General features: G+C 40.3%; 1 protein-coding gene across 2 annotated transcripts in view; it reads right to left on the reverse strand.

Moving 5' to 3' along the window:
- LOC311265363 (solute carrier family 41 member 1-like) overlaps positions 1-15,917 on the reverse strand; it is a 30,588-nt gene that overhangs the window by 13,065 nt on the left and 1,606 nt on the right. For both annotated transcript variants that reach the window (XM_084366943.1, XM_084366944.1), the window contains exons 2-6: positions 15,102-15,454; positions 5,175-5,282; positions 4,037-4,108; positions 3,459-3,603; positions 1,437-1,583 (exon numbers count right to left, since the gene is read on the reverse strand). In XM_084366943.1, coding sequence (XP_084223069.1) covers positions 1,437-1,583; positions 3,459-3,603; positions 4,037-4,108; positions 5,175-5,282; positions 15,102-15,410 — 781 coding nt within the window. In that variant the 5' untranslated portion in view covers positions 15,411-15,454. The remainder of the gene's footprint in view (positions 1-1,436; positions 1,584-3,458; positions 3,604-4,036; positions 4,109-5,174; positions 5,283-15,101; positions 15,455-15,917) is intronic.

Here is a 15,917-nt window from a genome sequence, read left to right on the forward strand (position 1 = left end):
AGTAAACGACTTGGAGCTTGTTTTTTCTGTAAAGTAGCTTACAAATATTAGTAGCCACGGGCTGTGTTTTTTTTTTTGGGCTTGTTTGTCAAATATAGTTGCCATGTCTCCCGTCTCTCCTGAATTGTTTGTCCTGGTGCAGGGTCCTTCTACAAATCCATTCCCTCCACCCACCTTCTTCCCTCATACACAACACACAAGATGGGTGACATTTCAAATCAAAATAGCGCCATGGCTTCTTAGCTAACAATGCCGGTGACGAGTGGGTGAAAAATGGGAAATATACAACAAAGAGCTTGAGAAAGAGACTGTATTGAAGGGCTGCATTCGACCTCAAGTGGAGGACGATTCAAAGGATCTCTGTAGATGTGCTCATCATGCGGATCTCCTTCAACATGCCAGTTTACATGGGTGCTGCAGTGCCTGATACAGTGTGTGTAATGATTGATTACAATTGATTGATTGTAATTGATGAAATCCCGCTAATATTGAGTTATATTGAAAGTAATGTACTACTGTTACCTCCACCACCATGCACTGATATAATTACATGGTCACTTCATTATATGCAACTTCTTTCGTTTTTCCTTTTCATTCATTTATTTATTCATTCCTCATTTTTCGTCAGTCAGTTGGTTTTGTTCAAGTTCCTTGGAGTTAAAAAGAAAAATGTAAATTTACAAGGTCCATTGTTTTTTAAATGGTTTCTTATGAAACTCAGCCACTGAGTGACATCACTGGAGAAATTTATTACATACCGCTTCCCCTGGAGCCACAAAAGATTTATACTACTTTTTTCACAGAGTTACCCTTCAAAATTAAGTCAAGTTAAAAGGAAATGTGATAAACTTTGAGCTAAGGTAAAGTTTTATCCTAGGCTCCACTATAAAACACACATGAAAGATAAACATGTGTAAATGCACCCACTCACACATGTCGAAACACAAACAGTGAAAATAGAGCCAAGAGGCTCACACACATTTACACACACTGGCCCTGGAACAGATGAGGGGTGGGCTGCTAGCATTAAGTAGCTTGAGAAATGTAAACAGAGAACGGGTACTCTGAATACAGGAAATATAGTACGAAAGCACACACGCAAACACACTTCACTGCTGTTCATCAGTGCTTGCACACACCATGGGAAAATAAACATGTCTTCTGCTGCCATCTTGTGTTCATGACGAACTCCAAAAGGACTTTGTGTAATGGTCAAAATGTTCCCTCACATCTGACTTAATATAAAAAAATAAATAAAAACACATTCAAAATTATTCTCCTGACTACAAAATAAAGACATTCAAAGTTTCCTCTGATTGGGATAAAATGTATAAATCCACACATGAGTTGTTGTCATACTTAGTAGGTGTTTAAATCTACCAGGAGTGACGCATTTCCTTCATGACTCCACCTTCACTCTTACTGTATTTCCTCACCTATATGTTCATAGAGAGTGCTGCTGACCCCGGCCAGCAGGGACAGGGTGATCAAGTCACCCAGACTGGCAGCGATGGGGGTGGCCACGTTGTCAGGGTTGATCCCCACCTTCCTGGAGCCGATGATCACTCCAATCATCACCAGGCCTGTGGGAGAAAGAGAAACGGAAGGAAATAGGATGATGGAGAACAAGGTATCACTGGACATGATGAGTGAAAAGGAAAATGTTTACAGAAAGAAATGTTCTAGGAGAGAGGTTTCATCAGGGTTACAAGACCACTTAATGTGGACAAATCTGAACGTGTTGGATTTTCTACGTCGGTAGAGACAATTTTCAGAACATCAACCAGCCTGACAGAGTGACAACATGCTGGAAAAGAGAAACTAAGATTTCAAAAACAAGCTGCAGGTAAAGCTGAACAAAATAACATAACTGATTTATAAAGGAATAATACAAATGGCAGAGTAAGGAGGAGGAAAACTGGAGAGATGTTACTCCCTGCTGAGACATGACTCAAGACATTAGCAGAAAAACAGAACCAGGGGCGGTTGAGTTCGCTCACTCATGAAGCTAAACACTAGAACATTTATGGTGACAATAAATTATGGATTGTGCAGTTGTTGCAGGAGGGGAGAGGGTGATATGGGGATAGGTGCACCTGCTACCACGTAAAAACCTGCTCAGTGTGTATGATTGATGGTGTCAGGTTTAACACTGTTAGTTATAAAGATATACAACTGAAGGTATACGTATCTTTTACTTTCTACTGAAGGATTAGTGCGATGAGAAGATCCATATCACTCTCGTGTCTGTCCATTGAATATGAAGTTGGACAGTTTGCTTAGCTTAAAAAGAGAACCTTTAAACCACATTTAAAGCTTTTTATCCCCCAAGTTTTATCATGATTGCTGCAACAGGTTGCTGTTTCCCTGTTTCCATGCATGCTTCATATTTAACGGACAGATATGGAAGTGGTATCAATCTTCTTATCTTACTCTCTGCAATAAATTAAGAGTAAAATGCCAAACTATTCCTTAAATCCATTCAAATAAAGTTCAGTGAATTGGATCGTCTACAAGACACAAAGTAAAGTAAAGTGATAAGGATTGAGCAATTACCAGGGCAGCTCTGAAAGAAGTTAAGAGTGATTCATCTGTCTTGCCTAGAGACCATCTCCTGTGTGTCTTTGAATCTACATATAAAGCAGCTCAATAACCACTACACCTCACCTTAAAGGTCCAATTTTTGAGAAAGGTGATTTTTGAATCTCATTCCCAGCTTGTCAAAAACTGACGCTTTGTGATTGCAGGTCAGCTCGGACACCATCCTAAAGCTTGAGTATTTGACAAGTTGGGAACAAGACTCAAAAATCAACTTTCTTAAAAATAGGACCTTTAGAAGAGTAAAAAGGTGCGTATGAAAATACAAATTTTCTTGGCTGGTTATCTGTAAAAACTATTTTTTCTAAGCATCTTACTATCTGAGCACCCTGCCAGCCTTGTTTGGCAACAGTTTCTTATTAAATGATTGTGCTAGACTGCTGCCCCAGGATTCTGGCTGACTGGATTATCACTGCATCTTTATTGCATTTACACAGCGATTTTATGCATTTCTCACAGTGTAGGTTCTGATAAACCAAGAATATTAATATCAGCTGACATTAATACGCTGCTTTGATTAGAATTACCAACAGTTTGACAGCGCTATTTGATAATGACAAGTTTATTTTCAGTCGCATCACTGATGATAATATTCAGTGATGAACATATAAATTGTTGGGATATTCAAATAAATATTCTGTGTGATGTGTCACTTAATTTGAAACAGGCTTTTATTTTGCGTGCTATGTGAGATTTCGAGGCCAGATTTAGTACTTTATCATCTGTGTTCAGAGTTTTGCAAACTGCAAGTAAGTTTTGAAAATTGAGCCAGAAAATAATGAGAAAACACTGTAATGACTGTTCAGTTTTATTCAACACTTACTGCAAACCAATGTAAGCTTCCAGTGGTTACCACTTACCTAAGGAGAGAGCGGCTACAAAGGCAGTGGTGATGCTGCTGGCGCAGAGAACAGCCGCCTGGTCCAGTTCAATCCCCCCTCTAGAAATTGACCCTAAACATACGGCGGCCACAGCTGCGAGGAAGCCCACCACAGTCGCCTGAACCTGCAGAAAATTAAGAGACACTATATTAACAGTCCACACAAGTGGAACGATGCATCTGACATATAGTATGTTGACATTAAGTCCGAGCTGTAACTAACAATTATTTTATTACTGATTAAGCTGATGATTATTGATATGATATATATCCATGATTGACATTTTACCCTAGTCTTTAGCTCACTTAACAATACATATTAGTAAACAATATTAAAAGGTGTCATTAGGAACTTCTTTTTACTTTCAGGCTGTATACTCCACTGACACCATAGCTGAGATACCATGTATGACACCTGTAACACTAAACACAAAATACATGAGACCAAAGGACACAAGAAAATATCTAAACAAAGTATTCTAATGTTTATTTTCTTTTTCTTGCCTTAAATGACCACAGTAAGCTATGTGAGTATACAGTTTACAGTAAGTATGTTACCTGTATAAGTGCCAGATTGCTGCAAACCATAGTCCATTGTTTGTCAGGATCGTCCATTTGGCCCGTGTTGGCCTAAAAACATGGAGATACAGATCAGTTACTTCACTCAGGATGAGGGTGGAACAGGCAATCTCAATCATTCAAGTTGTAATGGTTTGACAACATTAAAACAACATTAATTTGGAAGCTGTTATTTTAAGGTGTTTTATCTCAAAATAACAGCTTCAAAATCATTTTACATAATGTTGCTTTAAGTGTTACAATTAGATGTTGATGTGGAATATTATAGCTCATTGTTTCATGCTGAAACCAAAGAAACTCAATCAACAAAAGAAAAAAAAAACATTTTACAACCTCAGGTTGGCTAACAGTTTGTCCACAAATTATAGCGTAATCTTTTGTACATACTGGCGTCTTACTGATAGTTACAAGGGAACAAGAGCAGGGAATAATGCAGTTACATACTGGCAACTATTTTATAGTTGTATCTATAAATGTACGACTTGCTTCTGAGCCTAATGTTTTGTTCCAAGGCAACATACAAGTATTCCAATTTCTGAACTGTTAGCCCCATTACACCTCATTTTTCCTGTCTTGTTATACAGTAATGATCTCATGGTACCCTGTAATTATTAAGGTGGTATTTAGGCAGAAAAATACTTGCATTGTAATAGATTTTAAAGGCAGGGAGTTGTTGTTACACATCTTACACAGTAATATGTGGGCCTCAATCAAAAGTGTTTGAAAATTGTTTGACAGTGTGTGCTTCTTTTCCTGCTGGACTCGTCAGCAGTAATGTCAGCGTGTCCGCAGACAACAGCAATGAATTTAAAATGTGATCAGAATGTGAGGAAGTATCTGAATAATTTAATATGTTGCATTATGCCTAATATTACTCCAAGAAACTGTTAAACTTTCAACTTTTTTATCGGCTCATATGATATAAAAAGGTTTAAAAGATGTTGATTCATGTGTACTGTGTGCGTGAAAAATTGTATGTATGGTGGTAAAACAATGTATTCCTAAATAATAACAAATACATTCAACAAACACCGAGTTTGAAGACAGTTGTCAAGTCTTTAAAAGAATATGACTCTGCGTGAGCACCTACAAATAACCTACACCCAGCCCTTCTTACAGCAGTGGAGAGGCGGGCAGCCAGTGTCATCTCCAGGTTTCCTTTGAGTCCAACCAGTGCAGGCACCAGGATGAACACCTCTGTTATCACCTTAAACACCTCCCAGTGCTGGAACACACACATTGGAAAATAATTAATTTATGGACAGTTGCAAAGCAATTCACAAAAACACAAAACATATTTAAATTCAATAAATCACAAAAGGTCTCTCTCGTTCTTAAAAAATCCTATCAGTATTATCTCCATCACCACAGATGAACCCGCCGAACCTAGCGCCTCACTGACGCAGTTAAATAAGCACATCACATATTCTCGACTAACCCAGTAGCCTACTTTTCCTGTTTCCACATCTCTGAGCATCGTCTAACACCACGCCATACCACGCAGGTTCAGTGGGTTTAGACGTACAGTTCACAGAGTCTGCCTCATATTTTCTGACTACAACTAGAGTTGGCAGGACCAAGACGGTTTAGATCTTTAAATAGATTCACATATAAAAGAACGCACGCAGCTGCCAAGAGTGGAGTGATGTGGAGCAGGAGGAAGGCAGGGAGGGAATTGAAGATGAGAGGAGGGACTGACAGGCTTGGAATGGAGGAAGGAAGAAGGGATAAAGTCTGAGATAAGAAGTTTTGATATGAAAACATTTCATGTCGTGGAAGCACAAATGTCATCAGTGATTCTGTTAAATTGGTGTGATGAAATGCTGGTGGAGCAGTGACAGAAACTGACCATATATATAGTTCGGCCAGCGAGCCTGAGCACACTGTGGAATCCAAAGCTCATACAGTGTTTTTGTTTATCCAGCAAAGGTTTGATTTCTCCAGAAAGGACAGCTTCCTTTAGAGTGAAGCATGTATGTGTCTTAACAAAGACAATAAAAACAATTTAAAAAGTGAAAAGTGTTGCCAATAATGTATTTAAATATGACAAAAAAGATATTACATCCAGTTCATTGTTATGCTGTGGAGCATTTTGTCCCAAAACTGACAGTCAGCCAATGTTATACAGGATAACAAGCAATCTGGAGCAACTTTATGGGGGATTTTATTTTGACACGTTACCAGACAGGATGTTACTCAATCACAGAGAAACCTTTGCAGCCTCTGGTACACTATGTAGTAAAGGCGGCTGTAGCTCAGGAGGTAGAGCAGGTCGTCTAGTGATCGGAAGGTGACAGGTTCAAATCCCGGCTCCCCCAGCTACATGTCGAAGTATCCTTGAGCAAGATACTGAACCCCAAATTGCTCCTGATGAGCAGTTGGCAGCCTCCGGCATCTGTGTGTGAATGGGTGAATGTGGCATGTATTGTATAGCGCTTTGAGCTGTCTGAGAGGATTGGAAAAGCTCTATAAAAATGCAGACCATTTACCATAAAATCCTCAGTTATTTGTGATATACGACATATGCTGATTTTATCTGGGAACTCCAGCTTCCTCCCACAGAACAAAGACATGCAGGATAGGTTAATTGGTTACTCTAATGACTGGTGAATGCTCGTCCAGTGTTAGCTGGGATTGGCTGTTGAGTTCCTCCTTGGCACCTCCTTATTGTGCACCTGTGCTTAAAACAGGACCACGAGGAAGAAGAGATGAGTAGTATAGGTTAGAGGTGTGCTTTTTTTGTTCTTGTATGTGTGTGTTTCTATTTATACACACTGCTCTCTGGTTCTGGACTGGCAGGCCTAGCTGACTGCTGTCATCTTGGGAGGCTATCTTGGGACATGGCCCACTTCTGCTGTAATACTGCTGCTGCTGCTGCGGCTTCAGTGTGATGGGCTAAAAGCCAAGAGACCTAAACACTCAAGACCTCTCAGGAGGATAATATTTTTGCTTTTATTGTCAATATAACTATGGATATATATACTTATGCTCAATAGAGACATCATTAGCTATATCATCAGCTATATTTTAGGCTAACATTATGTAAGAAACATTGGAAATATTGCATACAGTGCAGACAGTTTTCCTTGACTCTGGTTCTTTGTTATGCATAATCTTTTTCTTTTCTTCTATGTAATGCCAGACTATCACAGTTTCTGAAACCTCCCTCTCCCTGGCCTCCTTTCTTTCATCCTTCAACCACTTATTAAATTAAGCGTTTGCTTTTATCCCAAAGCTCTCCTCTCCCTCCCACATCTAAATCTGCTTTGAAAAGCTCAGAAAGGTGGATGTTGCACAAGGCTCCTTCTGTTGATTAAAAAACAGCACAGTCAATGGGGAAGCAGGACTGTTCAAACTATGGTGCATACAGCGGCTGCTTCAATATTTCCATCAATACATTCATACATCCATGTATCCAGTTATCTGTCTGTCTGTAAGGAAACATTGCCTCCAACTTGTCTCCAGCTGCTCAATTATTCCAAAATTCTGCCCATGTAATGCAATTTAACATTGAAGTAGAGGGCAAAAGATACTCAGTTTTTGAAGCCGATGTCAATACCAGTATTTGGGAGTGAAAAATTCCGATATCAATATATGGGCCGATTTTTTGCAATGATCCCTAAAATGAGGTTATCAAACAGGATATTTTACAGTTTACACTCAACTTTTTAAAGTTTAAACCAATTGGTGAAAATGAAATAAGTGCAAAGAGCCATTGGACTTCACTGGGTATTTTAAGCTCCTATTTGTAAGAATGAATGTTTTTTTGAGTCTCATTCCCAACTGAAAAAGCTTTGGGTTTCCCAACTCGTCAAATTTGGGATTGTCGGTCTGGTCGCTCACCATTCGACGGGTATTTGATGGGTTGGAAAAGAGACTTTTACAAAAAAATCAACTTTCTTACAAATTACAAGTTAACCCACAGAGTTTTTTCTGCATTATAATCTCTCGAAAAGTTTTTATCAGGCAGGCTCTTCTTTCAATCATTTTTTTCTCCAAAGATAAAACGTGTTTAGAAGACTCATGCAATATGGTCAAGAGCCGACTGAGTCGTAAAGAAGGTGAAAGTAACTGACTGAAAAATAATGTTTAATAAAAAGCCAATACTGGTCTAACTCTATTATTATAAGAGCTGAGGCCATTCTTACCCAAGCAGCAGGTAACATCAATCTCTGCCTCTCACTCTACTGTTTATCTGATCTCCATACATCAATCACCCATTCACATGCTGATGGTGAACTTTCAATGCCAATACAGAGATAAGTGTTGGTCAGGGTCATGCTTATGTGGGCAGCAAGTACGCATTTCAGGAGATTGGAGTGAGGTCCCATTACAGACATGCAATTAGGCATAATGTTAAGTAAGTGTTCAGTAACACTGATCTTCAAAGCCAATTTAACATAGTGGCCGAATCATGTAATTACAATGTCACATGATGCACACTGGCCCATAAAGACTTTTTCCTATAAGCTTACATGGTGAAAGAAGCGGCTGTAAAATGTCACAGAAGAAGAAAAGCTGCACAGTTACATAATTTTATTCCAATTCAAGTTAGCTGAGGGCTGGACTGGAAGTTAGCCGCTCGGCTAGCGGAAGTCTTAAGTGCGCACACTCTATGGGCCCCACAGTATGAAAACTATGACGAAGGTCCAGGTCATTTTACACCGAGGAAGCCAAACTTTTTTGACTTAATTTGCCACTGAGCAGCTTTTATAGGAATAAACGGGGCTCTGCCTCCAAAGCTGTAGCCATATTTCCCTTATTAGATCCATGGTCAGCCCTCAACCCCATTGCTATCTAGCCTCAGTCTTTCCCTAGCCTGAACATAATGTATTTGCTATGCACTTTGTAGAAAGCGAGAATATAAAAAATATTTGCATAAGCAAATCATAATAAAAAGGTCTAAGACAATTGCCAAACAGCATTTTCTGTTTTGTGGCTTAAGAACTTAAGCTTCTCTTTTAAGGATTTTTTGTAGAAAACACATTAGTAAGGTATCAGAAAAGTGTTGTTCTGGTATCAGGAGCACTGGTATTATAACATTTCAGATGATACCCAACCCTATTCATCCATCTGTCAATCAATCTCTCAAAACAAATGTTTTTTCTTAGATTTCCATACTTGTATGAGGTCCATAACAATACCAGCGGAGACCATTCCGAGCCCCGACACCAGGTAGGGGACTATGACCTGGGCAGCAATAAGCCAGGAGCTCTCTGGTAGGAACCCATGTTCTGATCGAGTCAACTTCCATGTCACGCCACGTAACTTCTTGCCCTGGTAGCGTAGCTCCAGTTCCAGACGAGTCACCACCATGTCGAATGAGAGGTCACTTAAATACTTTCTTCAACGTATAGTTGTCCCACGGCAAGGACAATCCAATAGTAAAGGAAAAATCAGATATTTCCAAATAAACTTGGTTTGAGTTTCACCTGTTCTTAGAAGTGAGCAGGATGAATGCTGAAGAACCAAAACAGTCAATGTTGTTGTCCTTGGTTTAGAGCAAGGGCAAATGTATTAATCCTTCACTGAGGCCTTTCTTGGAGAACTGAGAGAAACGATTTGTGAGTGGATGGTTGGCCTGCTCTCGAAGGATTCCAAAGAAATGACAGGCTTTTCTTCAATCCTTCTTGACAATGAATTCTTGACAATGAATGTAAGTCAAATAATTAGCTTATAAGTCTCTACCCCTGAAGACAATTGAAGAATCAAGTAATTAACTACTGCCATGTCTTCAGATGTTCAGAGATGACAATCAGAGGAAACAATGGCCCGTCACCATTAATTATCTTTTCTCCCAGTCAAAATCAAAACTGAAGGCTTTAACTCTAACTCGAGGGCAATGGAGCATGGCATCTTTGGCCCAGTGGTGAGTCAGCAGTGATGAGGTATCCATTTGTCAGCACAATCATTAACACCATTTCTTACTCATAGGTCACAATCTCCATCTACAAGCACAGATGATCCATATCAGATGTCAAAATGTGGGTTTGTTTTTAACCAACCTGCCTTTTTAAGTCAAGGTAAGATGGCTTTTGACATCCACACAAGAGAATGAACTTCACAATGGAGAGTTCCAATCCATTTGATGTAGTTAAAAGTCTTTTAAATGGAGTTTAGTGTTAATTGGGTCTAGCACTCAGTCCATTTGCTCCAGTCTGAAATCCAGTTGACCTCCAGCGTAAAGGCACAGCTGTATCCTACAAATGATAGTAAAGCTGGCCGTGACAACTGAATGATTGACAGCAGCAAGAAGATGAAGAATAGTCCAAAAGGTCTTCAGAGTTAGAAGCAGCAGAATTCCTTTGTGTCTTTGTCAATCCAGCTCCTCTCTTTTGGCAGGCTCACAATGAGGTCGAAGAGAAAAACAAAAAGAGCTCTGTGATGTCAATAGGTGATTTAAAAGGTCCTCCACTGACAAGATGCAGCAGCCGGCTTCTGGCAGGCTGGAGTGCTCCTTTCCTCCTGTCAGCATCAGGGTAGTCCTGCTCCCTCCGCTCTGCTCTGCTGTGACGTAGCAGAGAAAGAGGAAGGACTGTCTGCACTGCCCGACATGCAAACTCATGAGGGAAACGACCGGCTTACCGACTCGCACTCCCCCTCCTGCTATTTCTTGCTGCGTGTCTGCCTCTCATCCCTCCTCCCTCTTTCCATGTGACATCCCGCTTTCTACGTCGGCCGGTCTCGCTGCATTTCTCCCTCTCACATCCCCCTTTTTCTAATCTCTCTCTCTCTCTCTCTCTCTCTCTCTACATCATGACTCATACTTTCTCTCCATCCAGTCCATCCATCTCTACCTCCGGTCCACCTGCTATATCTGCACTGTGGTCCCGTCATAGGCCCTGGCACTGTATCTCCTTGTTGTCTAACACCGAACAGACATGTACTGTACTGTGTGACTAAAACATTGCCTGGCTTTTAAGAAGCTTCCCTGACCTAAAATATTGATTTCAGAGCACTTTTCAGGTCACAAGAATCTCAAAATCACTTTTCTCTTCACTGTTTTCATGCAAACACACTTAAAATACTTGCTCTTTTGAAGTAAGTTTATAGTTATTATTTTCCTTATTATTTCCAAGTCATTAATTTAATCCCAGCTTCACTGATGAAGGTCTTCTTGCATGTTAATTGCCTTTAAAACTGAATTACCACCTCCATTATCAACCTCTCAGTGTTTCTCACTAGTTTCAAATATGGATGTATCATACATTTTCTTTTTCTGAATAACAAATGCTACTTAAAGGGGTAATCCAGCAATTTACTTGTGAACCTTCATAAGATTTGGAACTCACAAAAGACAGATTAAAATCAAAGCAGCAGAGGACAAAACTAATACTGACCCTAGTGTGGGTGAAAACGTAGGCTCTTACATTTCCCATAATGCAACTTAACAGCATCTCTTCTCAAGACCACCCTGATGACATAACCAGAGCTTCCTTTTAAGACCAGACAGCTCCTCTGGACCCACTCATTGTACATCTTTTTTGTATAATTTAACAAGCACTCCTCATGTTGAATTAACTAAAGTTCAGACAAATTCCAGTAAAGCAGCATGTGTCACGTGACTAGCAATTTATGCGAAGCAAGTGTTTCGACGGGTAGCAGCACCATTGTAAACTTCAACACCACGAACTTGATAAAAGTCTGAGTCAAACTATGTCATGCTGATTTGCTTTTCCATCACCAGTTTTACTGCGCTGACTTGAGCCAACCTGTGCCGGCAATGGACCTGCTCCGGAGTAGGGCTAAGCCGGGCTGGGCCGCGGTGATGTCTCGTGACTGCAGCCAACCCGTAGCAAACCCCCCTCTCCCCCTCAAATTGATACTGGACTCATGTTTGTGCAGGGAACCTGAGAGAAAGACGTTTTTAAAAGTCTGAGTGTTCAGCTTTCAGTATTTTCGTTGTTTCTAACTGAATCTCTTTAGTGTCTCTTGTCCTGTTTGTACTTTGAATCATCTGCTGCATTTTACTGTTTCGTCGAGGTTCATTTTCAGCTGTTTCGGGAGTCATGTTTAGTTACTGCTGGTGAAAACAGAACAGTTCCTGTAATGCTGCTTCATAAAAAAAGCTTTTAAATGACTAAATAACGGGGGGCTTTTATTGTGAAGAAGTTATAGTAAATGAAACGTGTTTGTAACTGAATTAGAGGAGCCACTTTGTTAGCGGTGATTCTTCGATAGTACTGCAGACCTGATTCATGATGTTGTCTATGTATTTCTTCCTTTAGAGAAGTAGAACATTTGTTCTACAGTTTGAGCGTGTTTTTAAATGGCTAGGTTAAGCAAAGTGCTTCCATACAGATGTATTATCTACAGCTTTGTTGTTTAAGAGAGGCAGAAAGGCTGGATCGCTGATATCGTTATCGGCAGATACTCAATGTTTTCTTATCGGTATCAGACATGATAAAGTGGTATAGAACCTTCCCTATTTCGCTTGCATCCCAAGTAGCATGTAAACAAAGCAGCTGTCTGCCCTCAGATCCCTTGCTAGTAGGGCTTGGTAAGAAATTCAACTTTTCTGATTTTCCGGTGTTTCAGATTTTTATGAAATTATGTATTTTATCTGATAACAAGTCAAGAAATCATGTATTACAAATTCATGGATTTTCTGATTATAAGCCAACAGGTAATACCTGGTTTAAGTGGTAGATAGAACTTTCACATTCAGCAAACATGTCTGTCTTTATTGTCACGTAATGTGGTATTCCTAAAGAGTGAATCACACTAAGTCGGTCAATTCCTGTTTATATGTGCAATTTAAATTCTGCTCCATTAAACATTCACGGCATCAAATATCAATATATCGTCATCTTAACCGAAAGCACAACAACAAACCTTTACTCAAAGTATACTGATCTCATCTCGCTCAGGCAGAGCACCAGTGTTCATTTGAGACTGATATTAGCAACTGATATTCATTTGATAACTGTTTATTCTAAACAAGTGACTGTATCTGACTGTACAAGAAGAGCTCTTTGGAATCTTTATGGATGCCCCATTCGACTGCACAAATGTTTTGGGTTTTTTTTGCTCTCTCACCTACACAGCTTGCTCATATATGTAAATAAATATAATGATCATAGTCTCTGGCCAGCCCACACTCTTGGTGTGTGTTGTAACAGTTTGGCATTCAATTTGTTTGCCTCAAACATTCACAGCATGTAACGCCTAAGGCTTGTGGGAGGCTGACCAACTATGGACACCTTGAGGTTTAAATTTACCTCAACAGAACCTCTATTTACAGAAGACACCATGGGTGTATAATTTTGGTGTGATGATGACCACAGTTTAGTTTGAGAACAAGTGCTTTGAGGCCCCATTTGAGTCCATTAAGTAATGTTATGGAGGCGTCAGAAATATATTAGCATAATTAAGTACGCAGGCCAAGCTTGGTAAGGCTGAGTGAGCGATTACTTGGAAAGCAATGGCAAACCACAAGGGTCAAAAACTGAAAAAAGGCCATTGGCAGACAGGCAGTATGATGTAACATGTGGGATATAAGCTGTAGGTATGACAACAAGATCCACAGCCACCACAGGCTACAGTAGCAATCCTAATTGCTGAAAGTGTACTGTTCTTGTCTTTATCTCCTCTCCATTCAGATAAGCTACTCTCAATGTCCTTCTACTGTCCCCTGTGCTTAGAGACACAGCGCTCGGCCAAACTCATGACTAATCATCCTCTATTAGACGTAAGAGGGTAACAGATACTGTAGAGGAGAGAGGGTGGAGGAAATACTGATGAGCAACAGATGGAGTGAGGGGAATCAGCCGTGTGAGGAGAGACGTGTGTTAATCAGTGGAGGACAGAGAGGAGGAAACAGGTACCAGCTAATTATAAAGCAGACAGCAGTGTGTCTAATTCACCTCAACCCAGCTAAACAAATGCCGGGGATGCCTGGCAGAGCATAAAGACAAGCGGGACCACACATACAGTAGGCACTCCACATCAATTACAAGACAAGGACGACCTTATTATGTTCCCCAGCAAAAAGGAAGGGATCAACTACAGTATTTTTTAGTCTTTTTAGAGCCTGCCTTTGTTAAGACCAGCAAGAGCAAGCTAAGTTTTCAAAGTATCCAACCATAAAAATCCCACCCCTTCTTTCAGGCTTCCTTCCAGAACCACTCTTCTGAAACACATGAACACACATTGCCTGTGGCCAGCAGGGAAATGTGTTAGTGGTTAGTTTGTTACATTCAAGAGCCCTCTTAGCTTTTTAGCCAAATAATTTCAGAAATTTTTAACTGCACCTCATTTCTAAAGAAGGCTACCAAGCGCGACAGATTACTGCTGTAGGTGTATGCTTGTGTTTGTTAGCCACTGAAGGGGGCTGTTGCTGTGGCTCTGTTCTTTGTCTCAAGGGCTGTGTGCTTTGTGCTACTTGGTTAGCTGCTGAACAAAAATCTGTCACTGCCGCTCATTTTTTCCTTGGCTCAGGGGTTGTGTGCTTTATGCTACTGAATTAGCAAGCTGCTGAAAACCAGACTCAGAGGCTGTGTAGTGTGTGCAGCGAATCGTTGTCGCTAACCATATCCAATTACCTCCTAACCTAACATTATGATGATCAATGTAAACAACAAACACGGCTTTTGTTAGTACACACTGCTGTCAAGGTAGCATGTTAGTATTGGGAAACTTTGGCTGCACTTTCTATTCCATTCTTGTGCCACTAGCTCGCTAATATCTTTAGCAATATACCCGCCTAGCGTTGTGGAAGACGCAGGTACGTAGACAGACAGACATACAGACAGACAGGTGCAAGCCGAATTAGATAGTTGGATGTGCTTATTAGTGTCCTGCACCAGCCACTTTTTAAATGGGCATGTAATGTTGACAAACTAGCAAGTCATTTACGGCACGCACAAAAACTAAGCATCATTACTGGGTGAATTATAACAACTCTGACAACATTGCTTTACACATTTTACAAGTTTTACTGAAAATGTAAAAACATGACCATTTGGATATAATGTCCACACTGTCAGTTCACAAAATTTGTGATACTACTGTCTCAAAACCAGCTTCATGATGGTGTACTCACCTGTACATTGTCCAGCACCATGCCAGCCATCACCATGCCCATCCCAGCCAGCAGGTAGGGAAAAAGCACCTGGAGACAGATAGCAATAGATGACTCTTCTTCCACTTTGGCAACGGGCACTTTTGGCCTCTCCTCCGCCAGCTTTTTAGGAGGAGGTTGGAGTACTGGTGGTAGGAGGAGGTCATCTTGGCTGTCTATGGTACCTCCCAGGCGGCCAGTGGGACTCCCACCAGGGCTCTTCCCTTTGGAGCGGGACTTTTTGTTCTTTTTCCTCTGGCGGGTGTGTTGTGGTTTATCCTCACCGGGCATGATGGCAGTGGTGGCTATGACTAGTGTGACAGTCTTTGCTTAATCTGGTGATACAGGATAAAATGGGACATTTAGCGGGTCGTTTTTTTAATCACACTTGTACCCAAAAATCTCCTTTCTACAAGCATGAAGCCTGCAAACTGACAAAAAGCAGAAAAGGTTATCAGACAAATCACAAATAAAAGTAGACACACATCGATAATGAAATATAACACCTTACAACTTCCTTTAAACTCCATTAATTTGTAAAAAACTGTTAAATATTTTTATATTATATTATTATTGATGAATAAATTAAAACCTCAGCTCACTTTAAAGCAACTACATGGAACTTTCAGTTTTGTATATTGTGGCGGCCCCTGTGGACAAAAATGTTTGATATCAAAGGGGGTGAAAGAAAGATGCAACACGGACCCATGACCACCCTGTAGCATTCCAGCTAACTGTCATACATAAAGAATTTAGGCTAATACAGAACATTTGTATTATACGCTCTTACATTTTCAC

The sequence above is a fragment of the Pagrus pagrus genome (genome assembly GCF_965226575.1).
Source record: "Pagrus pagrus genome assembly, chromosome: 11".
In the NCBI taxonomy this organism is placed as follows: domain Eukaryota; kingdom Metazoa; phylum Chordata; class Actinopteri; order Spariformes; family Sparidae; genus Pagrus; species Pagrus pagrus.